Genomic DNA, 25,629 nt, shown 5'->3' with positions numbered 1-25,629 from the left:
TGACAAAATGGGGCCATACAAAAAGCCCGAAGATATCGATCTAGAGAGTGGTTTATTTATGATCATGGCTGACTGATTTTGGTTGACTACCGGTGTATATACTGTTTATCGTGTTTGTGAAATAATTTCAACGAAATTCAAATTTGAAGTGTTTATTTTTGGTTTTCCCCAACATTTATACTAACTTTTACTAATAATATAAATAAATTCAAGTATTAATTCAAAATAAACATTCCATATATACCGTGAAGCGGAATTCACAACCTTTACCCAAATATTGACGACCTCTAGTGACGTTTCCATTTCTTTGTGCAGAGGCATATAACTCCGGCCTGTCCTTGAAACCCATTTGATACCGACATTAATAACTCCGTTTTCTTTTAGAAAAAAATATTGTGGCAGAAAGCTCATATCTCATTGGCTTAGAGTTTGACATCTCGCTCGAGGCCACGCGTGACATGACGCAGATGTGTGATGGCGTGAGTTACTATCATTTCGTGTCTAAAATTTAGCTAGTTAAAGTTATTTATGATGAAAATATAATCCGTATAGTGTTAGCGAGTTAAAAATATATATTCAACCCAACCTACATGTACTCCCTACGTAAGTTCAAGTTCAAAATGAATTGACAGTTTTTAGGTTATTACGTGTCATCATTTTGCAATCGCAAAATACGTTAAATGGCTTGTTAAGGCGGTGTCTAGTAATTTATCAATTCGAAATAATGAAAATATTATTACGCAATACGGTAAATATGATGTTCTTAGCCGGAAATTTTTTTTTTATTTATTTTTATTATTAATACAGACTTAGCATTTATCAAAATTAAATCAGGAATATGACCTTTTTATGGCCGTCCTTTCGTATTGTTCAAAAAATATTTTAAATTTTGAATATCCTCAAAAAATACCTTGAAGGTTTTTCTTCAAGACTTCGTTCAGAAATAAAAAATAAATAAAAAAAATAAGGTTGTGGTATAATTATTTCCTAGGCCCTATCTTTAATGTTTTTGTAAATGCGGTTTACTAAACTTTGGTTAAATTTATTCTAAAAAAAGGAACGAGGAATAGTTTCTATTATTTTTGTCCACTTTTTAAAATTATTTTCACATTTTTAAATTACCATTTGTTTAAGAGTTTCGAGTTTATTAAAATGATAAATTATGTTGCCGTAAAGTGGCGACATTAATTCAGCTACCACGGCAGAAATTAGAACTGAAGGCTTATTTTTAAATATGTCAACAGATGGCGTTAATCACGGAACGACCCTTGGAATTTTCAAAAAAATCTTGCGTGTCATCAGTCAGCGAAGATAATACCTACTTGTATATACGAAGAAGTTTGCCAGTATTTTTTTATAAATTGACGAACGGTCTTGCTGTGCACGTGTTTATACATGTGTTAGTTTTCGACGTGGACATGCGCACACACACTTGTGTATATTATGTAAATATGTTTTGTCATTGATTTTGAGGACAGGCATCAGAGATGTTCATCGAGTTAGGTTGATACGATTCGTCTTCACAATTTTTTATTGTATAAGTAAAATAATATTACATTTATTGTGAGGTGTGCTTAGCTGATTCTTATTTGGTACATGCTATATACGTTCACAATTTTTATTTCAAATTTAATGTACTTTACATACGATTTTTATATATTGAAGTGAAACTTCTTTACGCGCGTTATGCATTTTCGAGGACCGGAGTAAAACCGACTCATGACCGTCAAGTGACTCAAGGCCGATAACGCGACTAATTACCCTCGCAGACGTGCGTGACAAGTTTTTTTTAGTAAAAAACACAGCCGTAAGTGAGTTTTTCAAAATTTAAAATTGCGCGGGACAAGTCAATTGAGGAGTACACGTCGTATACGCGGTTCTCGTCGCGCAAGATACCTCTCTTCGCGGTCTAGAGGCAGAGAGTTCGACACTCGTTATGCAGGACCCGGGTTCGAATCCCATATTTTTATAATTTTTAATTTTTTTTATCACATGCTACTTATAAATATGTGAATTTATAAGTAGCAATTTAGTAGTAATTTATTTTTACTTGTGTCATGAAATTGTTTTTAATAAAGCATTACATATTATTTACTTAGGCACCGTTGTTTTCTTCTATGATCCTTATTAAAAAGCTAACAAAAAGCATTTTTTTTGTTATCCTTCAAAACATGCATTTTTTACTCTTGAATAGTCTTCAAGCACGTTTTTTTTATTACGGTCAGAGCCCATTGATGTACCTACCTATTGTATTTTTTGTGTCAGCGCGGAGCCTTCTGCAGTGGGAAAGTATTTTAAAAAATCAAATAACAACATACAATATAAGTCACTTATAATTAGTGACATCTTACGAATTTCAACAGAACTTTTTTAGTACAGAACTGTCTTTAAATGGCTAGTGAAACCGAGTTCCTCCGCTGGGGGGCATTGTTGTAGTTTCGTTCTGAACAGGGTACCTATTATACTTGGCCTTAAAAGTGCTTCTTACCTAATTATTTACATTATGACATATGCTTTCTGGCAAATATGTCTACCTTCACAGCGTATAAAGGGTATCGATTTCATTGATTCACTTATTCATAATAAAAGTTTAAAAAGTATTAGGATGAATTGTACAGCGCCGTCTTTTGTGCAAAAACCTTTCAAGGGCGCCGTTTATCAATGATTATCACGTTTTATCTTATTGTTTTAGTGACATTCAAAAATATTAAACATGTGACCGTGAGTTAATTTATTTTTCTTTTCAAAATAAGCAGATAAGCACAATCATGTTTGTTTTTCAGTGTTCTTTTCGTTTTTCATTTATTCAAGTTTTTTGTTACTTTTGGGTTTTTTGTCTCAGATTAACAAGTGTCCACTGACAAAGTTTCCTCTTGATAACACGAGCCCTGATAGTTAATTTTCTTAGAACAATGTTTTGTCAGGTGAACTTTGCCGTCAGGTAACATTTTGATATTTTTCTGCTTCAAAGACGTTTTTAATTTTAAAATTGTTTTTGGGTCAAATAATGAATGGCTGAGCGCAATATTATTGTCTATGGTCGCACATTTTTTATATGGCTTTGATTTTTTCTGCCTTGCATATCATCAACGCTCCGTCGGCTATATCTGTGGTTAAGAAGTGTGCTAACTTTTCCCATACAAAAAGCCCGAAAGTGACCTAGTGAGTGGTTTATTTACGTCTTCGTGCATCTTTCTTAGTAACACAATACCATCCATTGTTGTTCCTTTTTTCTGAAATAGTATTGTATTCCTGAATAATATTTGTGTTCCATTTATACAGTTTTGTATCACTTCAGTGAACATCACATTTTTTATTCCGAAGTAAATCACATTCTTGCACTTCAAATTTTCTAGTGACATTTCTTCAACACATTCGAACTGTTGCCTTGTACTCGTGTAAGTAGGTTCATGTTATATTGAATAAGAAAGACCTGAGCAACCTTATTGATGTATGTTAATTATAAGAATATATCAGTTTTACATCATTCGCTTTATAATATGTTGAGTTACCCAACACCAACCAGGTTAACGCGCGACAGACGGTACATGGGGTTGTTTATATCTTTACACTAAGTGGAAAACGTAAGCTTATTCTAATTAGTCAATTCCACTAGAAGTTACATTTCATATATTGTCTTGCGTTTACTCATTGTCAGTAATAGACATCACCAAGTTTGTTTTACTTAGCACCCTGAAATTGAAACTAATATCAAACATTTTGCTTTATACCAAATCTGGTCGCAAAAAACGGCTTAAGCCATTTAAAGAAACCTTTCTAATCTGTATAAAGATTCAGGGTGATACTGAGAGTATCTAGCACTCAGATAACATTGTAGCAACTGGTTCAACTCTTGCAAAACTCAACTCTAATAACGTATTTACATCGGTTATATTAATCCAGTCAAATATATTTACTGCCAGTCATGTTTTTAAAGTCAACGCCGCTTTTAATTCTCTGAATGTTCTGTCTCTGTTGTACTGTCGCGTTATTGGTGAAAACGGATATTTAAAATTTATGAAAATTAAATGTTTAATGTTTTAATGTTTTTAAACATGAATCGAGTTTAAATTTAAAGCATAGTGGCAAGTGTATCCATGAAATATATTTCTTTTGATTTTGTTTAATTCCATGTTAGACTTATATACTAAGCGTAATTAACAAACTGTCAACTGGACACTTGTGATATAAATAAGTTTCCTTGAAAGCATTCTTAACTTTATGCGATAAAAAATTACCTTAATCGCATAGCAGGCAAAATTTTTAGACATCTGCTCTCCATATTGATATTGGACATCTTTGATGCTAAAGGTCAAAAAACGCTCCATATTATTTATTGTATGTGGTCCATTTCACCTTTGAGGTTTTGAGTATTTCGTTCCAACTGAAGTTGATCACTTTAAACTAATTATAACCCTCGTAAATATGATTAATTATTAATATTCATTAATATTCCGTTTCAGCTCTAACATATTTTGAGTTTGGACCATTTACCAAAAGGCCATGGATCTTCTTAACACAGAGAGTGTTTCCATCAAGGTGGAACCAGGGTCGCAGGATGAGGACGGAGGTGAAATGCCGTATACCGAAATAGATATCTACCTCCCCGACGTAAAGAAGGAATGTTTGGCGAGTAGTAAGTTGCATTGTAATGGATAGGTTTTCTAGAAACTGCGCGTATTGTACAGGGCTAGCAGATTCTTCAATGGTGACCATCTGCAAACCCTATAGAGATCTCAATTATGCCGAAATACTTGATTAACCTACATGACTGCAAATGAGGGCGATGCGTCCGACAATCCATTATTACGTTTTTTCCATGGAGTTTCGGGGAATACGGAGAATATCTACCAAGCAGATTATATATAATACTATTTACTGCCAGTCATGTTTGTGAAGTCAACATCGTACTGAGTTCTCTTTAGGAACTGAGCGGTCTCTCTTCTGCCGTATTATTGGTTAAAGCGGCCGTGATATATTTTAAATATAAATCTAAATTTTATTGCGCACTGATTTTTGCCGCACGGTTATTGATTGTAAACATTATTTTTAGTTTAAATTTAAATCACGATGTCAAGTAAATCCATAAAATATAATGCGTTCGATTTAGTTTAATTCCAAGTATGACTAATATGATATGAACCACAATTAACAAACTGTCAACTGGACAATGATTATTTAATTTTTTTTACAATAATCATTTTTAGCTTTATGCGATAACATTATAACTCCTTGTATAAAATACTGTATAATTTTGTGTACCTGCTCTCCATCTTGATATTTGACATCTTTTGCACGAGGTCAAATAATCGTCCGTGATATTACTGTAGGTGGTCCAGTTTACATCCGAGATCTTACATATTTCTTTCCAACTGAATGTGATCATTATGTTATTTATTTTTAGCTGGGACCATTTACCAGGAGGCAATGGGTCTTCCCAACAGTGTTTCCATCAAGGTGGAACCAGGGTCCCAGGAAGAGGGTGGATGTGAAATGCCGTATACAGATATAGATATCTACCTCCCGGACGTGAAGACTGAGTGTTTGCAGTATGCGGATAGTACTCCGACAACCTCCAAGTTGGGTTACAAAGGTATGTTGGTTTCAGATGTTCGGAATTCCTGCCTGTTTCGAAGACAGGAGGTATATTCTTGTTAATTAAGTCCTTGCCGTTCATTAGTTATTCTGTTCACAAAAGACCTCTTCTTTTATATGATTTAAATTACATACATATTTATTATGTGCTAGCTATACCCCGCCACGCTTTGCTGTGGCTCATTCTGTCTGTGCAGATAGTGAAACATAAGCGCGTGTTTATTTTACGTCCAACAGATAGCACTACTAATAAAACAAGTTTTGTATCACTTCAGTGAACATCATATTTTTTATTCCGAAGTAAATCACATTCTTGCACTTCTAATTTTCTAGTAACATTTTGTCCAGATCAATACCATCCAATTCCGGCCATAAAAAATCATTTATCATCTCTCGATAGCGCAATCCATTCACCGTAACTGTTGCTCCAGCCTCATTTTCGAAAAAGTAAAGTCCAATGACTCCGCCGGACCATAAACCGCACCAAACGTTGAGGATAGATAGGCTTTTTAACAATAACTCTTGGGTTTTCCGAGCCCCAGATGCGACAATTTTGCTTGTTGACGACGCCACTGAGGTGGAAATGGGCCTCATCACTCAAGATGATTTGCATTTGATTCACTCAAGTGAATTTTAATCATTCGTTCCATTTTTATTAATGGTGTAGTTTCTACTTGTCAAATGTCAAAAAAGGACACCTTCAAAAGTAACGAAATAGCGGTCTATTCAAAATAACAACTCCTACTGGAAAGCGCTGTATATAAAATGGGTTTATAAAAACACACGAGTATTCGAATGCAAATTCGTGTCAAAACTTTAAAGCTATCGGTGAAGAACTTTCGGGGATTTGAGATTTTAAACAAACGATCCATTGACATTTTTATTTTTATAGATTGTTACATATAGCGCTGTGAAAAAATTAAACAGACCGCCGACACATCCGATTTTTGTTTGTTAAAGATAACCATTTATGCGTATCTTGTTTATATATATATATATATATATATTAACTGTACTTCACTAATTAAGCTTTTTTCCAATTCTTTTCAGACTTATTAGCGAACCCTAAGACGCATCCTGGTGAAAAACGATACTATTGTCCCCTTTGTAACTATTCTTGCATTCGAAATTCATCGTTAAAAGAACACTTTCGCATCCATACTGAAAAGGAAAAAGAAAAACCCCTTTCATGTTCCGAATGCCGTTATACGTGTTTTCAAAGGAGGGTTTTAAAAATTCATATGTTTACACACGGTGGAGAAAAACCTTTTTCATGTTCCGACTGCAACTATTCATTTTCAACAAAGACACATCTAAAATATCACCTGTTTACCCACAGTGGAGAAAAACCTTTTTCATGTCCCGACTGCAACTATTCATGTTCAAAAAAGGGACGGCTAAAAGATCACATGTTCACCCACAGTGGAGAAAAACCTTTTTCATGTCCCAACTGCAACTATTCATGTTCAACAAAGAGACAACTAAAAATTCACATGTTTTCCCACAGTGGAGTAAAACCTTATTCATGTTCCGACTGCAACTATCAATGTTCTATAAAGTGGAATCTTAAAATTCACATGCTTACCCACAGTGGAGAAAAACCTTTTTTATGTCCCGATTGCAACCATTCATTTTCAACAAAGGGACGGCTGAAAGTTCACATGTTCACCCACAGTGGAGAAAAACCTTTTTCATGTCCCGACTGCAACCATTCATGTTCAACAAAGGGACGGCTAAAAGTTCACATGTTCACCCACAGTGGAGAAAAACCTTTTTCATGTCCCGACTGCAACCATTCATGTTCAACAAAGGGACGGCTAAAAGTTCACATGTTCACCCACAGTGGAGAAAAACCTTTTTCATGTAATAAGTGCAACTATTCCAGTTTTCAAAGGGGAAATTTGAATACTCACGTACGCAAAATTCATCAGAATCGGTTCTAGGGGCCCGGAGTCTTAGTTGTTTGAAAACTGTATGTGCGACATGTAAACGATATCGAGAGACCATCCTCAGCTCAGGGAATATTCTTGCCATTTAGCTATTCAATTGATGCAGATGCTCCTTCTCTACCTCGCTTCCGTAGTTTAATCTTGCTTCACCGTTATGTATGTATTCCAACTTATTAATTCAATGTCGAATTATTAAAAAACGTGAACTTTATTCAAGTTCTTGACGTATAATGTAATTCATTTTCAAAATAAATGTACTAAAATAGCTTGAGACCTATTGAACGTCTAGAAAACTATTCATAAAAAGATCTAGCCATTTATTGTATGAATTTTATGTTTCTAGTGGGGTAATTCAGGAATCTCATGTAGGTCCGATTCTGTGTTTACTGTTTATCAAGTTAATATTTTTATTTTTTGCAACGTATATCTTTTAAAAGTATAACTTATCATGGGAACAACATGGGAAACACTTACATGTCTGACATCGTACAAAGATGTGATGTATAAATTCTCAAATATTGTTATTTTTCACTCTGGTTACCTTTATACAACATCCATTTTTTATTTTATTTTTATATATTAACATTCAAAACCTGCTAAACAACTAATGTAGTTTGTGAGCAGGTACATAATGACAACATTATTTGCAATAACATGGTACAATGGTAAACAGTATGTAGGTATATATAATGTTGATAATAAATTAACAATAAAGATAAGTTGGTTAAATTACAGAATTGTTTAAATATAAATATGTAAAAAGCAGTATAAGCCTCATATAGCAAACAAGCACAAATGAGTTTAGTATGAACAAATGAATGTAATCAACAAGTACTTCTATTATTAATATACATAAGGTAATACAAATTTATAACGATTTTCCATTTCCTTAGAATGTGAATTCCAATTAGGAAAACAAAGTCTTCAGTAGGGCATCAATATAAATCCTCAGTATCTAATAGCCATTTCCTTAGATTATATTTGACTTTATCTGTAAAAACGTTTATATTTTTAATTGTCATTGGTAGTTTATTAAATAATCTGAGTACAATAAAGTTTAGGGTTCTTTCACCGTATTTACATACATGTACATTTCGGAACCACGAATCCTTCATTTTGAGTGAATCTTGTATTATGTTTATGGAAAACTCTTTTCCTATACAAGGAATCAAACAATATAAGATGTTGACTTACAATATTATAAAACAATAATCCTCTGACAGGTAAAACATTCAGAGACTTGTATATTAATTTGGTGTCGCTTCTGTGTGCATTTATGGATTAACAATTTTGTGAGGGAGTTTTTTAATGTTAGGATATAACTTATATTAGTTTTACAAGAATGTGCCCAAGAAGTGATTCCATAACGGATTGTGGATTCAGCCAGAGATAGGTAGATAAATTTTAAAGTATTTATAGACACAAAATATTTTATTTTATAAATTCTACCCACAATAGACCGTAGACGTTTACAAACATTAGTAATGTGTACATCCCATTTCATGTAGCAGTCAATAGTAACACCAATATATACATATTCTTTGACAAAATCAATGGTTTCACATGAACAGGGCTGTGCAACATTTCTGTGTAAGCAGTCAAAAGTATGTGTATATAACGAAGGGATTAAATTGTATCTGGCGTGTGGTGATCTTATGTGCATAGTTTTAGTTTTTTTGGCATTTATTATGAGACCAGCGTCATGAGACCATTTTAGGAGAGCAATAAAATCAAGCTGCATAAGGTTCATGGACGGCCGGCGTGGTCTAGTGGTATACGCTTTTGACTACAGATCCGAAGGTCGCGGGTTCGAACCCGGCGTGCGCAAATAAATTTTATTTGATTAATTTGTGTTATTTCACAATTAATTAATTTAAAATAATATATAGTATATTTGCGGCACGTTCCAGAGTGGAAGATACTCTCAGTATCGCCCTGGTGTAAGACCACCATTCAGAATTGAAACGTTGCTTGAAATGGCTTTAGCCGTGTTTGGTGACCAGATCTGAATAGCCAGGTACTTCCCCACCTTCTTCTTCCCCATCTCCCTCCCCTCCCCAATACCCTCAGCCTCACAACATACCCCAATTGGGGATGCCATAGTCTCACTGGCTCCAGACGGGAGCAGTTGGGACTCTTGTGCGGTAATACTGTAAAAAAAAAAAAAAAAAAAAATTGGAGTAATCAAATCCTCGTGTGATATTACGAGTGCCGTATCGTCTGCGTACACAAAATGTTCAACGAAAGAAAACAATTTACTCATAATTGAGATGAATATAATATACAGGGTTTGCCCTAAAATTGACCCCTGTGCAACACCTGTTGAAATATATTTTCTTTTGCTATTTTTTTTTAGAATTTTTACTGTTATTTGTCGATCCGATAATAATTTTTTTAACAAAACTAGTAGCTTTCCTCGTATTCTTATTGCATCAATTGTTTCTAAAAGTTTATTTTTATCAATGGTATAAACGCCTCCGAGTTATCTATGAATAAAACCAACATTTTTTTTTTAAATGTAATTCATGATTTACGTGATTTGAAAATTCCTGAAGCAACATTTTTGTACTTTTTTTCTTTTGAAAACCTTACTGGTTGGGATCTAGCAAGGAGAAGGATTCTAAATATTTGTAAAGTTTTGTAGAAATGTATTTTACAATTTTTTTTCTAGGGTTGGCAATTCATAAAGTTTAAAAAAAATACAGCATTTATTTTTAAGGTATATAAATTAATTAATTATTCTGATTAATACCTTTGATTACAGCGATTTAGTTTAGTTAATTAAACTACCCGTATTGTCACAGCTAAAAAATAATTATTTTTTATCATAATTATTTATAATAACTAACGGACTTTAGGATCATTGCTTCATTTAAAAATCAATTAAACTTCTATTCATTTATAATCCCTGTACCAGTTTGTTATTTTGACTATACGGTACGTTACAAACGCTGATAGAACTGGTGAAACAAAGTGTCTTTTTCTAATTATATTAAACATTAAAGCTTGTGTGTGGCATTTTTTTCCATTTCCCGTATCCATTGTTTTTTTCAACAGGTTCCTTCAAAAACGAGGAATAGATGTTTCATTATGTTCATATATCGATGTCCCAGTATTAAACATAAGCAAGTACTAAAACGAGGAATAGATGTTTCATTATGTTCATATATCGATGTCCCAGTATTAAACATAAGCAAGTACTAAAACGAGGAATAGATGTTTCGATATGTTCATATATCGATGGCCCAGTATTTAACATAAGCAAGTACTAAAACGAGGAATAGATGTTTCATTATGTTCATATATCAATGTCCCAGTATTAAACATAAGCAAGTACTAAAACGAGGAATAGATGTTTCATTATGTTCGTATATCGATGGCCCAGTATTAAACATAAGCAAGTACTAAAACGAGGAATAGATGTTTCGTTATGTTCATATATCGATGGCCCAGTATTAAACATAAGCAAGTACTAAAACGAGGAATAGATGTTTCATTATGTTCATATATCGATGGCCCAGTATTAAACATAAGCAAGTACTAAATCGAGGAATAGATGTTTAATTTTGTTCATATATCGATGGCCCAGTATAAAACATAAGCAAGTACTAAAACGAGGAATAGATGTTTCGATATGTTCATATATCGATGGCCCAGTATTTAACATAAGCAAGTACTAAAACGAGGAATAGATGTTTCATTATGTTCATATATCGATGTCCCAGTATTAAACATAAGCAAGTACTAAAACGAGGAATAGATGTTTCATTATGTTCGTATATCGATGGCCCAGTATTAAACATAAGCAAGTACTAAAACGAGGAATAGATGTTTCGTTATGTTCATATATCGATGGCCCAGTATTAAACATAAGCAAGTACTAAAACGAGGAATAGATGTTTCATTATGTTCATATATCGATGGCCCAGTATTAAACATAAGCAAACAGATGTATTGTAATAATTGATAGGGAGTGACTTTCTTAGGCAAACATAAGTTACCGCTCACATTAAATATTGGAATACTGGTAGGCCTATATCAGTCTTTGCCTAAAATTAATTAAATAAAACATTATACAGTACCTACATATATCTTATAAATATAAACAAATCAATGTAGATAAAAAATTAATAGGCAATATTACCTAAGCAATTGGAACCTGATTGTATTAAAAAAGTGAATTTGGACATAGACCTACATTTGCTTCATAAAGTCTTGTTCAGAGCAGACAATTTTCAAAATGAAATCCCTTGAATAAAATCAAAGGCGGCTTTGCAGCCAGCACATAGGCACTAGGCGCTTCTTGACCGACACCGATGTTTTTTTTTTTTTTATTTTTTTATTAATATCAATAGCAAAATTTGTACATTATGTAGGTTTAAAGTATAATATAAGTATATTTTTTGTATTTTTTTCACAGTCCTCCTCACTAGGGTTTCCTGTTCTGAGGCGGCCTGTAGTTTTTCTTAGATTTTTGTATTTATTTTAGTTTGCGGCTACATCTGGTCCAGCTTTGCCGGCAACATGGTGGTCCGCTTGACAACAGGTCTCCAATCCTAAATATTTAATTAAACTTGATAAACCAATTCTCCATTGTACACAAATCACGCTGGCTGACCTTTTCAAGATGGCGGATCGGCTCTTCAAATCACTACGGGCGCTGCTATACGGGAGGTAGGGTGATTGGCGATCTAGTCCACTATGGGTGTTATATATCATTGGTTTTAACGGATTTCAATTTCAATTGAAGCATTTCAATAGCTTCGTTTATTAGGCAAAATAATAGACGCGGGAATGGCTAAAATTTTAAAATAAATATTTTTCCGAATCATCATGTCACATGTCACTAAAACCAAATATCTTATTATAATATTGACGTCAGTTTTAAATGATTGAAAATAGATTTGAATAAAACTGCCTACATCTTATTATTTGGATATTTGCAAACATGTTTTCGACTCTTCAGATGTCAAACATTAAATGTAGACGTGAGCGGATTCTTTTCCAAGCATGAGTGGAAACTCAAGAGAGAAGAGATCAGGTGCCTTAGCATGAGAATCGATCGAACTTAACGATATCGGATTGCTAAGCGTATCTACCGACCATTTTATAACGACTTCCCTAGCATGAGAACGCTATTGATATCTCTAACGACATCGATAAGGCAATAAATACAAATCGATATACGCTGGCAATACTGGGACGGAATTGTCTATGAATTGAATAGACGTCAAACGTCAGATTTCAAGCGTGACCATTAAACGCCGTGTTTTTTTAATATTTTACGATGTCGCAAGCAATTGTAGCTGGGTAAGTTATTTATTTATCTTTTTATGTGAAAGAATTTCCATTATTATCAAAGAGATATACTTACATTCTATTGTGTCAAAATTTTGAAGTTATTTTTACTAATATTTCAATCATACGCAGTATTTTAAGATATTCAAAATGTTGATATTATGATTTCAGGAAGAGAGTAAGGTCGACGACCAGTCAAATGGATCTGCTAACCAGCTATATGGCTGACCATTCGGAGTTCGCCGCTGGAAGGTTTGTGGGACCTTGGGGTTCGGAATTTGGCGGAACAACTGGCAGAATTGGGTCCTGCTAAGTCAGCCGAGCAGTGGAAAACAGTGAGTATTTGTACCTACCTATACAAACTGGTTGCAGCAAACTTTGCTGACCTTCTCAAATGATCTATCATCGAGACACTTGATATAAGACCGTAAATCACTTTTAACCTGACATTATTTTTACATTTTACAGACATGGCGTGACTTAAAATGGATGAAATTCTCTAAATGATAGTGAAAACCCCTTTCAAAATACAACACTTATATTGAAACAACACTAATTTACTGATGTGTACCCGGCGTTGGTCGGACACTCTTCACTACTTTCTATTAATGTGTTAACCTGTATGAAGAAATTCTCTAAATGATAGTGAAAACCCCTTTCAAAGTACAACACTTATATTGAAACAACACTAATTTACTGATGTGTACCCGGCGTTGGTCGGACACTCTTCACTACTTTCTATAAATGTGTTAACCTGTAGGAAGAAATTCTCTAAATGATAGTGAAAACCCCTTTCAAAGCACAACACTTATATTGAAACAACACTAATTTACTGATGTGTACCCGGCGTTGGTCGGACACTCTTCACTACTTTCTATAAATGTGTTAACCTGTAGGAAGAAATTCTCTAAATGATAGTGAAAACCCCTTTCAAAGCACAACACTTATATTGAAACAACACTAATTTACTGATGTGTACCCGGCGTTGGTCGGACACTCTTCACTACTTTCTATAAATGTGTTAACCTGTAGGAAGAAATTCTCTAAATGATAGTGAAAACCCCTTTCAAAGCACAACACTTATATTGAAACAACACTAATTTACTGATGTGTACCCGGCGTTGGTCGGACACTCTTCACTACTTTCTATAAATGTGTTAACCTGTAGGAAGAACCAACTTTATTTTATTTGTTGCGTTGGCGTCATGTTTCTTTTATCAGGAGATTTTTCAATGTGGATGAGTGTTTCAGGCTAATAATTATTGCTTATTAAATGAATCCTATAATTTCTATACCCGCTATTTCCGATTTTTTGACAAAATGATCTGAGTATGACATATTGTTCACATTTTTGCGAGCAACAAGAGGAGCCTAAAATTGAGTTTCAAAACCTTCCTTATCACGACCAAAAACCATGTTAAAACTGCGAGTGAGAAACCAAATCTGCTATATCATACAGAAAGTTACTATCAAAACCCGCTATATCGGATTCAACCAATCACAAGCAGCTATTTTGCCAAAATACAATATGGCCGCCGCTCTGACGCTACGCTCGTGTGTCAAAATGATCTTCGCGTGTGTTTCTAAACTCGCCATGTCGGCTCAGTTGACTTTCAAAATCACGAAGTGAGTATCAAAATCCGCTATATCCATTTTATTTATCGAAATTACATAATTATTGCTAGACATATATAGAAAAATAAATGCTTTTCGAAATTTTATTACTCCAATTCATTATATAAAAAAATAATAATGCATTTACTTATGTACGCTAGAGATGTGACAGTTTTTTGCGGTTTTCTCCAAATCAATGAAAGTTGATATAGCGGGTATAGAAATTACACGACTCAAATAATTGTTACCCTTTGTGCTATGGATAAAAAAATCTTGTCTAAAACATTAGTTTACCAAAAAAATACTGTTTTGAATGATTTCTGCTTTTACGTTGTACTTAGAAAGTTTACAATGGGATAAGACAATATGCTGCAATAACGTATATAGTCACATAATACATAGGCCTAGTCATAGTCATATAGTTACAGGTTTAAGACTGGTAACGTAAATAAATCCTCTTCACTACTTTCTATAAATGTGTTAACCTGTAGGAAGAAATTCTCTAAATGATAGTGAAAACCCCTTTCAAAATACAACACTTATATTGAAACAACACTAATTTACTGATGTGTACCCGGCGTTGGTCGGACACTCTTCACTACTTTCTATAAATGTGTTAACCTGTAAGAAGAAATTCTCTAAATGATAGTGAAAACCCCTTTAAAAGTACAACACTTATATTGAAACAACACTAATATACTGATGTGTACCCGGCGTTGGTCGGACACTCTTCACTACTTTCTATAAATGTGTTAACCTGTAGGAAGAAATTCTCTAAATGATAGTGAAAACCCCTTTCAAAATACAACACTTATATTGAAACAACACTAATTTACTGATGTGTACCCGGCGTTGGTCGGACACTCTTCACTACTTTCTATAAATGTGTTAACCTGTAAGAAGAAATTCTCTAAATGATAGTGAAAACCCCTTTAAAAGTACAACACTTATATTGAAACAACACTAATATACTGATGTGTACCCGGCGTTGGTCGGACACTCTTCACTACTTTCTATAAATGTGTTAACCTGTAGGAAGAAATTCTCTAAATGATAGTGAAAACCCCTTTCAAAATACAACACTTATATTGAAACAACACTAATTTACTGATGTGTACCCGGCGTTGGTCGGACACTCTTCACTACTTTCTATAAATGAGTTAACCTGTAGGAAGAAATTCTCTAAATGATAGTGAAAACCCCTTTCAAAATCCGTTTCGTCAGGGCGTTTGCCCACCTGCTGCGTGGCCTCTCCAGCCGGACTCTCTCGACCAATCGCCTTGCGCCGCAGTGGGAGGGATTTATTGATGACATTAATATCTTATCAATTATTGTTTCCGCGTTTTTTATTTACTATAATACTATATATCTATTTTTATTTATAGGATGAATTAAAAAATATCCAATAATATTGAAATTTCCTCAACAGGGACTGAAGTCAACCGCGCTAACATCTGAGCCAAATCCCGATTGTGTATGACCAACATTTATTTCGAATATTAACTGCTGTTATTCCATTCAAATTCAAAGTAAAGCGTATATTACCGCGGGTGTATGCGCGATCGCCACCAAAGTTAATAAAATGCATTGTCATCGACAACAAGTATATCTGCTGAGATTCAGCTCGATCGGTTGTCGGGAAGTGGGTTCAAATCCACTTCCAACATTTTCATTCATTCGTAGAAGTATTTAAAATAGATTGATGACTTGTTGACGGCATCTCACAATTTATTCATTTAAAGTAATACATAGTTACTTGCGGCACGTTCCAGAGTGGAAATCAGAATTTGAAACGTTGCTCGAAATGGCTTTAGCCGTGTTTGGAGACCAAATCTGAACAGCCAGGTACTATCCAACCTCCCTCTCCCCCATCTACCTTCGGCCTCACAACATATCCCAATGCGGATACTATTGTCTCACTTGCTTCAAATAATTATATATAGTTTTAGTCTTGTTCTATGACCAGATGTGAATAGCCATCTCTTTCACCTCCTTAATCCTTTCACTCGCACAGCATACCTCAATTAGTGATGCCATAGTTCCACTGGGTCCGGTAAAACTATGAGCAATTGGGACTCTTACAACAATCTGCAGTTTTATTCTGAAATTGATGAAATTTTGCACACTTAACGTTTAAAACAGGAGGAAGGTCACCAAACTGCTCCCAACCGTCAGCAACCGAAGCCAGTGATACTATGGCATTCTGAAGGTAGTGGAGAGGGGAAGATGAAGGTGGGCAAGTACCTGGCTATTCAGATCTGGTCAACAAACACGACTTAAGCCATTTTAAGCAACGTGTCATTTCTAAATGGTGGTCTTGCACCAGGGCGATACTGAGAGTAAACCTGCCGCAAATATACATTGCATCTGCATGAGATTTCGGAAAACCACGCCACCCCATTTATAACGGAGAATTCAATAGTATGATATAGTAGAATGCACATACGCCTCAGGGATCTCATTTCTCCTTAAACTTCTTTCTTCGTTTAGCACTCTACACGCCGAAAGCATGTATCACACATACGCCTCAAGGATCTCATTTCCCCACAACATACCCCAATTGGGGATTCAGTTGGGCAGTTGGGACACTTGCTCGGTAATCACATAACTGTTTTTTTTAAAACCACATATTGAAAAAAAAAATTAAGTATCTTAAATAAATTACGTTGGTACCTATTTTATCTCCATATTTATTTTACTTATTATCAGTTCCAAGTTTGAAAATTAAAAGTCCATTTAACTTGAATAATGTAAAGCATTACGCAGGAATATTTCACATTACACATGCACCGAAATCGGGAAGTTTTATTATTCACAAATTAGCGTTAAAAGAAAGGATTGGTTCGTTTTTCTTTGGGTAGCACGTCACTGTATACCACTAAAGCAGGGGTAGGGAACCTTTTTGCCGTCGGGGGCATTTGAACGTTTGTAGGATCACCCGCGGGCTGCACCTAGTTACTTGCACTAGAGGGGTGGGGGGGGGGGGAATCCTTAACACATTTTTATGACTCATTTTACTATCATATCTGAAAAATGGTTAAATGGTGACCAGATGTCATGTTCATAAACTCCGCATCTAGCAATTTATAATTGCACTCGGAAAGAGAGAGTTGTTTCCCTTGAATTGTGACCAAAGAACCAGAGAAGTTTGATTCCAGTATGTTTATATGCGTTTAGTATACAAGACTGGTTTTAACTTAAAAGTAATTCTGCATAAGAGTCCACAAGCTTAAGTAAAAGTCATACGGAATATAACAACGGTTTCCTTCGAAATGAAACCGAATCGAGAATTTGAACTGTGCATTCGGAATTCAACATTGGATTAAACTTGTTTGAATCTTTATGCTAGTCCCCTGCTTTAACTAAAAATGCACCCATTTACATTCTCAACACAGAACTGGTTTTAACTGACTGTTTAGTTTTGTGTAAAATACAATATACAATAAACATATGATTCCGCAATTGGATATTTTTGATGCATTTTGAACCCAAGACTGGTTTTAAATAATAAATATGCGTTGGAGTCCTTCAGCTTAAATTATAATTGTACTTTCATTTTATAATGAACACGAATTTAATGAATTAACGTATCTGACATACTGCGAAAGAAGTAGATTGAAAGATAGGTAAATGCAGGTAATTCCGTTAATGGAGGACTGAACGCGCTAAGATGCGAAGTTAGCAGTCCACATCGGAGTGCTGGTACCTACCCTGATGTATGGAAGTGAGGCATGGAACTGCCAAAGAAAGGATGAAAGTAGACTGAATGCTGTTGAAATGAGATCCCTGAGGCGTGTGTGTCGTAAAACCATGTTTGATCGTGTGAGGAATGTGGAGATCCCAAAGAGTCGGGGACGCCCGAGGAAGACATGGCACGATCAAGTGAATCAGATACTCGAGTCGGGCCATGTCAAGAGTCAGAATAATAGAAGAGTGTGTATGAATGTGAATGAGGCAAGAAGTGTGTGCCAAGACCGAGTTGTTTGGCGGTCCGTCCTCTCTGCCTACACCTGCGGGGAAACGGCGTGATGGTTAGTTAGTTATTTAGTTAGTTAGTGTACTGCGAAGAAAAACGGTTCTGAATGTTTTTTGTTTTTACTTTGCGGTTTGTTTCAGCACGACTCGAAGCACGCACTAAAAGTATTCGCGGGTCGCACCAAAAGTTTTCGCGGGCCGCACCAAAAAAAGCCACGAGGGCCGCAGTTTCCCCACCCCTGTACTAAAGAGTGCGAACACATCATCAGCAATTCATTTATTTATGAATCTTTCCATGTATTTTAATTTATCTCGTTTACTGATATCGTAACCAACAAAGCGCTGGTTTTTCCCGCAACTCGCTCTGTACAAACACATTACTGATAAAGGAAGCGGTTACAGAATATTTTTATTATTTTTCGTATTTCTCTCCTTTTTTAGAATATTAGTGTTTCATTCTTTGTTATTTAAATGTGACTCCTTATCTCGGGCCCAGAGGTCAGAGAGGTCGCTGATATAAAACTGTACCAAGGAAAATACAATTTAATGGAATTTGTTAATAAATTATAATCAAAATTTCCTCTGAAACGTTTCGTAAGTAAGTAAGTACTTAAATATATATTTTAAATTTCGAATAAGGAATTATACAATTTGTTCATAGAAACTACATCTCTCAGACAGGTAGGTATCATAATAATTTTTAAAAAAGTGCGAATAAGAAAGTCATAATGAAACACGACGTCACATTAAAAATATATATTTACCGTTCAAACCGCTACCATCTCGATACGGAAACGGAACGTACAAACAAATTTACAGAAAGACTGTTCAGTTAAAACAGGACTGTAGTATTTTGAAATATAGATTTGTCGGTAAGCACTTACAGTCCAGTAACCATGTACATCAGACAGATCCGGAGCTGTTTATGATGTTGGTTCAATGAATAATCCAAGATTCCGACTTCGAGCGTAGAACGCAAAATTATCGAAAATCCAACTAACTTCAACATTTTCTACCTTTCTTCATTTTTTGCGATTTTCACCCTAAAGGACTAGTTTTCGACTGTTGAAATTTGAATGTTGAAAATTAGTCCTTCGACATAGTTATAATCGAAAACGTATATCCTGCTTTGTGCATGACAAGCAATAAAATAATCTTTCAGCGTTGCCATATTCGCCCATTTATCCTGTCCTAATTGTTTTCATTTTCTGTATTAACACATGAACATGGCAACGTTGGAATGTTTTTCTTGCTTGTCATGCACAAAGAGCACGCTCACTATTTGGGGACATTTCGTTATACGAAATTAATAATGACAACAGTTCTAAACAAAACAAAAATTTCCAAAAGAAGTTACTCATCAAGGAATCAATACTGACACAGAAAAAAACCCAAAACTTTGTGGTGACATCTTTAACAATTATTTTATTAATGTCGGCGCTAATCTTGCTAGTAATATTATCCTAGACAAAAAACAAACTCAACAACCAGAGCTAAACCCAACTTTTGAAGAAGGTTTCCACACATTTGCTTCAGTAAATGATAAAGAAGTTGAAAACGCTATAATAAGTTTACGAGGATCAGCAAGCCCTGGCTACGACAGCATAACTGTAAAAACATTAAAACTGTACGTGTGATAATCAGCAAACCAATTGCTCATATAATAAATGTAAGTCTGAAGAAGGGCATATTCTCGAACAACTATAAGAAGACTATTTTGACCCTTGTTTTTAAATCTGGTGATGAAAAAAACACTTCTAACTATCGTCCCATAGCACTCACATCAAATATAGCAAAATCTATGAAAAAATGTTAAAAAACAACTCAACAACTACTTAAAAAATAAGAAGATAATGATCCCAAACCAGTTTGGATTTAGGGACAATCTCAGCACACAGGATGCGATTGCTAAATTGACATCAACAATAATGCAAAAATTAGATAATGGAGAAAAGTGTCTTGGAATCTTCATTGATCTCCGCAAAGCATTTGATAGCATATCACACTCAAAACTCACTGAGAAACTAAAACAAATTGGATTGGACGGAATAGTGCTATCATGGTTCCAAAGTTACCTAAAAGAGAGATTTCAATATATCAAAATCAATAATACCCTTTGTGAACCCAAAACCTCATCTTTTGGCATACCGCAAGGAACTGTCATCGGTCCAATCCTTTTTATTATATATGTAAATCAAATGTTCACTCTTTCCTTTGTTTGAGATATCATATCTTACGCAGACGACACTGTAGTTATCACAAAAGGAAAATCATGGGAGGAAACAATGAGGATAGCCAATATCAATATAAACATACTCAAAACATGGTTCGACCTAAATTGTCTCTCACTAAAATACCGAGAAAACATATTTCATCCTATTCTCTTTGCAGGAAAAAAATTTCGAAAACAATATTACCATTAAAATCCATTCATCACAGTGTGAAAATAAAAAAGAATGCGGCAATGTAAATTGTTTACCAATAACATGCAAAAATAATATAAAGTATCTGGGTATCATAGTAGATAGACACTTAAAATGGAACGAACAAGTCCAAAATACGGCAACCAGAGTAAGAATACTTATTCATTAGATTGAGAAACATCCTATCATATAATATGATTAAAACTATTTATTTCTCTCTTGCCCAATCTATTCTCCAATATGGTATAATTGGGTGGGTGGGACTTTCAAAACTAACCTCTTACCTGTAGAAAAGGCACAGAGGTTGATTCTAAAAGTCATCCTACGTAAACCATCTATATTTCCAACAACACAGTTATTCAACTCTTTTAGGGTTCTCAGTCTAAATAATATATTCAAAAAGAACTCATTGTTACAAACTCATAAAGATCATTTCAATCCTACAATAACATTTCCAAAAATAAGTAACCGATCAAGATCACGTGGCAACTTAGAAATCCCTAAATTTAAAATGAGCGCTTCTCAACACCATTATACTTATCAAGGTATAAAATGTTTTAATGCACTCCCATATAAAATCAAATCTGAAAAAAATTATAAAGCCTTTAAATTACAAATAAAACAACTTCTTAATCAACCAAATAATAATTATAAGTTTTAATTTGATTTTTTACATATCTTCTGATTACAGGTACATATTAGTAGTAATTGATCAAATTCAAATTTTAATGGTACATACTCAGTATATAATTAACTATTTAATTTCATAAAATTAATTAACAAAAAAAAATTCTTCTTTTACAATATCCTCTTAAAATATTATATCAGCATTCGAGCCACCAATAGATTATTGTCGCAATTTATTATGTACCTCCGCTTGCAATATTATCAGCTTTGTTTACTCCAAATGAATAAAATAACTCCATGTACTTATACCACCTACTACCTACTTATTATTCGAAATGTAATAATATTATTTTTATTCTTAAATTAATTATCAATGTAAATAAATATATTCTTATATTTATTTACATTTACTATGTATCTAATTTAGTAACAGCTATTGTAGTCTATTTTCATTATCTATACTTTTGTTATCATGCTTTATACATTTTGTTTATTTCTTACTTTGTAAATAAAAACTTTCTTTCTTTTCTTTACCCAATATAATATAATATATTGTAATGGTACTACTCCCCAAATCAAACACGAGAATCGTTTTTCTCTATTTAATTAGGTAGTTACGTTAAAAAGAAAACATTTTTATTGTAATTAGTTTGTTTTAGTTTAACATATTTATGTTTTTATATAAAAGAAATATATTTTTAAATAAAAAAAAACTTTAGCTCCGTACGTTGTAATCCTTCCTTGCCGGTGCCGTTAACTGATTTAGTGAATTGTCAAATACAGGGTGTCTGGGGGTAAAGTACACTAACTTCGAGAGGTGATTCTACATGTTGATAGAACTAAAAAAGGCACAATTTTATTTTTAAATTCCGTTGTTTTTTCCCATACTATCCATAGAAATTTTTTTTTTCCATATGAACGATTTAAATTTTATACCTGAAATCTTTTTATTTTTTAATGTGAATATCGCCAAATATCCTATAATATTAATAATGCCTACAACTTCTGACGTTTCCCATAAATTCTGGTGGCAACCTGCGACACTAGCGCCTTCTAGCGGCATGAGTTGTGCGCCTTGGTTTTCACTAATACATTTTTTTATGGATTTAATGTGAAATTATTTTATTTATTTTACATTAATTAACTATATTTATCTATTTTATTTAAATAGATATCTCACAAACTACCTTTTTTATTACATTAAAAATATATTAAACTGCTATTGACTATCTTTAATGGTTTAGAAAGGTAATAAAATACTTATAGAATTGTGAGAAATTATACAAAAAAATATCAATGAATTTAATAATATGAATGTATATATTTTTTAATATCTGTATTAATATTATATATTGAATATATTCGAAAATTCAAAAATCAGACAAAATTCTGTTTTTCCTCCTTCATATAATCCGGGCCTCTTCGAGACCCGCATTAATGAATCCTTTCCTACAGCCACCACCTTAACCCGCATCACAAGGCTGCCCAACGGGGTGGTGACATACCTCCCCCACCTTTACAGTGTACATACAGGAGCGCTCTTGTGAGGTGTCACTTGAAACAAATGTGTTTTGAACATCAACATGACGATGATTTATAACATCAACTTGAACACAGAATGCTACATGGAACTAACACAGTTTTGCTGAATTCAATCGACGTTTTACTTAATCAAGAACATTTTATGTGTTAGGATTTAATGAAATCATTTTACTTATAACCTGTCGACATTTGTTGACATCTTGAAAAACGACATGGGAGTGTTTTTGCAGTTTGTTCGTAAAATGAACCACCGACCCCACTTTTTTAAACATTTTTATATTTCTTTCAATCAAAATTGTCAAAATACAAATTAGAAAGTGCAAAAAAACCGCCACCAAATACTAAATAAATTTAATTTGCAGCCGCCATTGAAAGAAATGTCAAAGTCAACATGCTATACCTACTAGCTCCCTCTTGCGGATAGAGTTGTTGATATTGCCACTATTTCTCTAGAGTTGGACGTATTATTAATATTATATGGTATTTGATATCGCACAAGAGTCCCAACTACTCCCAACCATCTGGAGCCAGTGAGACTATGGTATTCACAATCGGCTGAAGGTAGTGGGCAGGGGATCAAGATGGGGAAGAGGTAGGTTGGGAAGTAGTTGACTATTCAGATCTGGTCACCAAAGCCATTTCAAGCAACGTCTCAATTCTGAATGGTGATCTTGCACCAGGGCGATACTGAGAGTATCTTCCACTCTGGAACATGCCGCAAATATACAATATATTATTATCATCAAATCAAATTGACTTGCGCACGCCGGTTTTCAAGTCGCGACTTCCGACTTGCTACTCGAGAGCTTAACTCCTCCACAACGGAGGCCGTCGTAATTACATAATTCTGTTATGAATCAAACGTATTCACAATATATACACTCTGTCTTCTTATTATGGTTTATAGTTTCATATTAAGTTAAAGAGCATGCCGCGTGGTTTGTTTCATATTACGTTAAAGAGCATGCCGCATGGTTTGTTTCATATTACGTTAAAGAGCATGCCGCGTGGTTTGTTTCATATTAAGTTAAAGAGCATGCCGCGTGGTTTGTTTCATATTACGTTAAAGAGCATGCCGCGTGGTTTGTTTCATATTACGTTAAAGAGCATGCCGCATGGTTTGTTTCATATTACGTTAAAGAGCATGCCGCGTAGTTTGTTTCATATTACGTTAAAGAGCATGCCGCGTGGTTTGTTTCATATTACGTTAAAGAGCATGCCGCATGGTTTGTTTCATATTACGTTAAAGAGCATGCCGCGTAGTTTGTTTCATATTACGTTAAAGAGCATGCCGCATGGTTTGTTTCATATTACGTTAAAGAGCATGCCGCATGGTTTGTTTCATATTACGTTAAAGAGCATGCCGCGTAGTTTGTTTCATATTACGTTAAAGAGCATGCCGCGTGGCTTGTTTCATATTAAGTTAAAGAGCATGCCGCGTGGTTTGTTTCATATTAAGTTAAAGAGCATGCCGCGTGGTTTATTTCACATTAAGTTAAAGAGCATGTTGCGTGGTTTATTTCACATTAAGTTAAAGAGCATGCCACGTGGTGTATTTCACATTAAGTTAAAGAGCATGCCGCGTGGTTTGTTTCATATTAAGTTTTTATTTCGTTGCGATTTTAAAGTTAATGGGTGTATATGCATGCATGTATATATTACGGTGCATTAAAATCGTTTCGGTGTCCGCATTAAAATCGTTTGACAAACGGAGTCTGGAAACGCTCGATTTCAAGAATTCACAAAACTCGTTTTTATTTATTTTGTCAATAATGTTATGAGAAAGCAAAAAGTTAATCAAGCGAAACTGTCGCAGATAATCTTAGCTATAACACAGTATTTTTAAGTTTTTTTCCATTACCTGTTCATACATTTCTATTGAAAATTTTTTATTTTTTGTAGTTTACATTTATATTTTTTATTCAGTAATTAATTTTTTTATTTGTATAATACTGAAGCGAAACGATAGAAAAAGCTTTAATTTATCTAAATCATATTTTTGGTAATCATAATCTACACCAATTCGTTATAAAGATTAATCGAAATAGTGATTTAGCATTAAGCTTCTCTTTAAGATGAAGCTACAATCCAAAACTGTATATATTCTTGGTATACGTCATATTGTAGGTTGTAGGCATTAAAATCGCTTGACTAACGGAGTCTGGAAACGCTCGATTTCAGAAATTCACAAAACTCGTTTTTATTTATTTTGTCAATAATGTTATAAGAAAGCAAAAGTTAATCAAGCGAAACAGTCGCAGATAATCTTAGCTATAAAACTTTATTTTTTAGTTTTTTTCCATTACCCGTTCATACATTTATATTGAAAAAAAATATATTTTAGTAGTTTACATTTAATTTTTTTATTCAGTAAATGATTTTTTTTATTTGTATTCTACTGAAGCGATACGATAGAAAAAAATTCAATTTATCTAAATCATATTTTTTGGTATTCATAATGTACACCATTTCGTTATAAAGATTAATCAAAATAGTGATTTAGCATTAAGCTTCACTTTAATATGAAGCTACAAGCCAAAACTGTGTATATTCTTGGTATACCTCATATTGTAGGTTGTAGGCATTAAAACCGCTTGACAAACGGA

The 25,629-nt window shown here is 34.0% G+C and overlaps 2 protein-coding genes across 3 annotated transcripts in view; both read left to right on the top strand.

The window, feature by feature from the left end:
• The first annotated feature begins 476 nt into the window (after nt 1-476).
• On the top strand, nt 477-12,104 carry LOC149414438 (uncharacterized). The gene is made up of 5 exons (XM_089644175.1): nt 477-603; nt 4,464-4,636; nt 5,405-5,593; nt 6,646-6,702; nt 12,034-12,104. Exons 2-5 carry the CDS (start codon nt 4,504-4,506, stop codon nt 12,102-12,104), a joined length of 450 nt encoding a protein of 149 aa, XP_089500301.1. The 5' UTR covers nt 477-603; nt 4,464-4,503.
• Nucleotides 6,810-25,629, top strand: part of LOC149414437 (CLIP domain-containing serine protease B4-like) — a 92,594-nt gene continuing 73,774 nt past the window's right edge. The window contains exon 1 of one of the 2 annotated variants that reach the window (XM_089643786.1): nt 6,810-7,700. The gene's annotated coding sequence lies outside the window, so the exon portion shown is untranslated. Of the gene's footprint in view, nt 7,701-13,108; nt 13,178-25,629 lie in introns of those variants that run through there. The other variant, XM_089643785.1, reaches the window with a different exon arrangement.

The sequence above is a fragment of the Hesperophylax consimilis genome, chromosome 20 (genome assembly GCF_061612785.1).
Source record: "Hesperophylax consimilis isolate HC1 chromosome 20, BYU_Hcon_1.0, whole genome shotgun sequence".
Taxonomy (NCBI): Eukaryota; Metazoa; Arthropoda; class Insecta; order Trichoptera; family Limnephilidae; genus Hesperophylax; species Hesperophylax consimilis.
The sequence above is the reverse complement of the archived record's forward strand: the minus strand, read 5'-3'. Positions and strand labels throughout refer to the sequence as shown.

Excerpts from the sequence above, each read along its gene's own strand:
- LOC149414438 (XM_089644175.1), top strand. The coding sequence starts at position 4,504 with ATGGATCTTCTTAACACAGAGAGTGTTTCCATCAAGGTGGAACCAGGG. Across the intron at positions 4,637-5,404 it reads GAAGGAATGTTTGGCGAGTA|CTGGGACCATTTACCAGGAG; the intron begins GTAAGTTGCATT and ends ATTTATTTTTAG. Across the intron at positions 6,703-12,033 it reads ACGATACTATTGTCCCCTTT|TTTGCGGCTACATCTGGTCC; the intron begins GTAACTATTCTT and ends TATTTATTTTAG.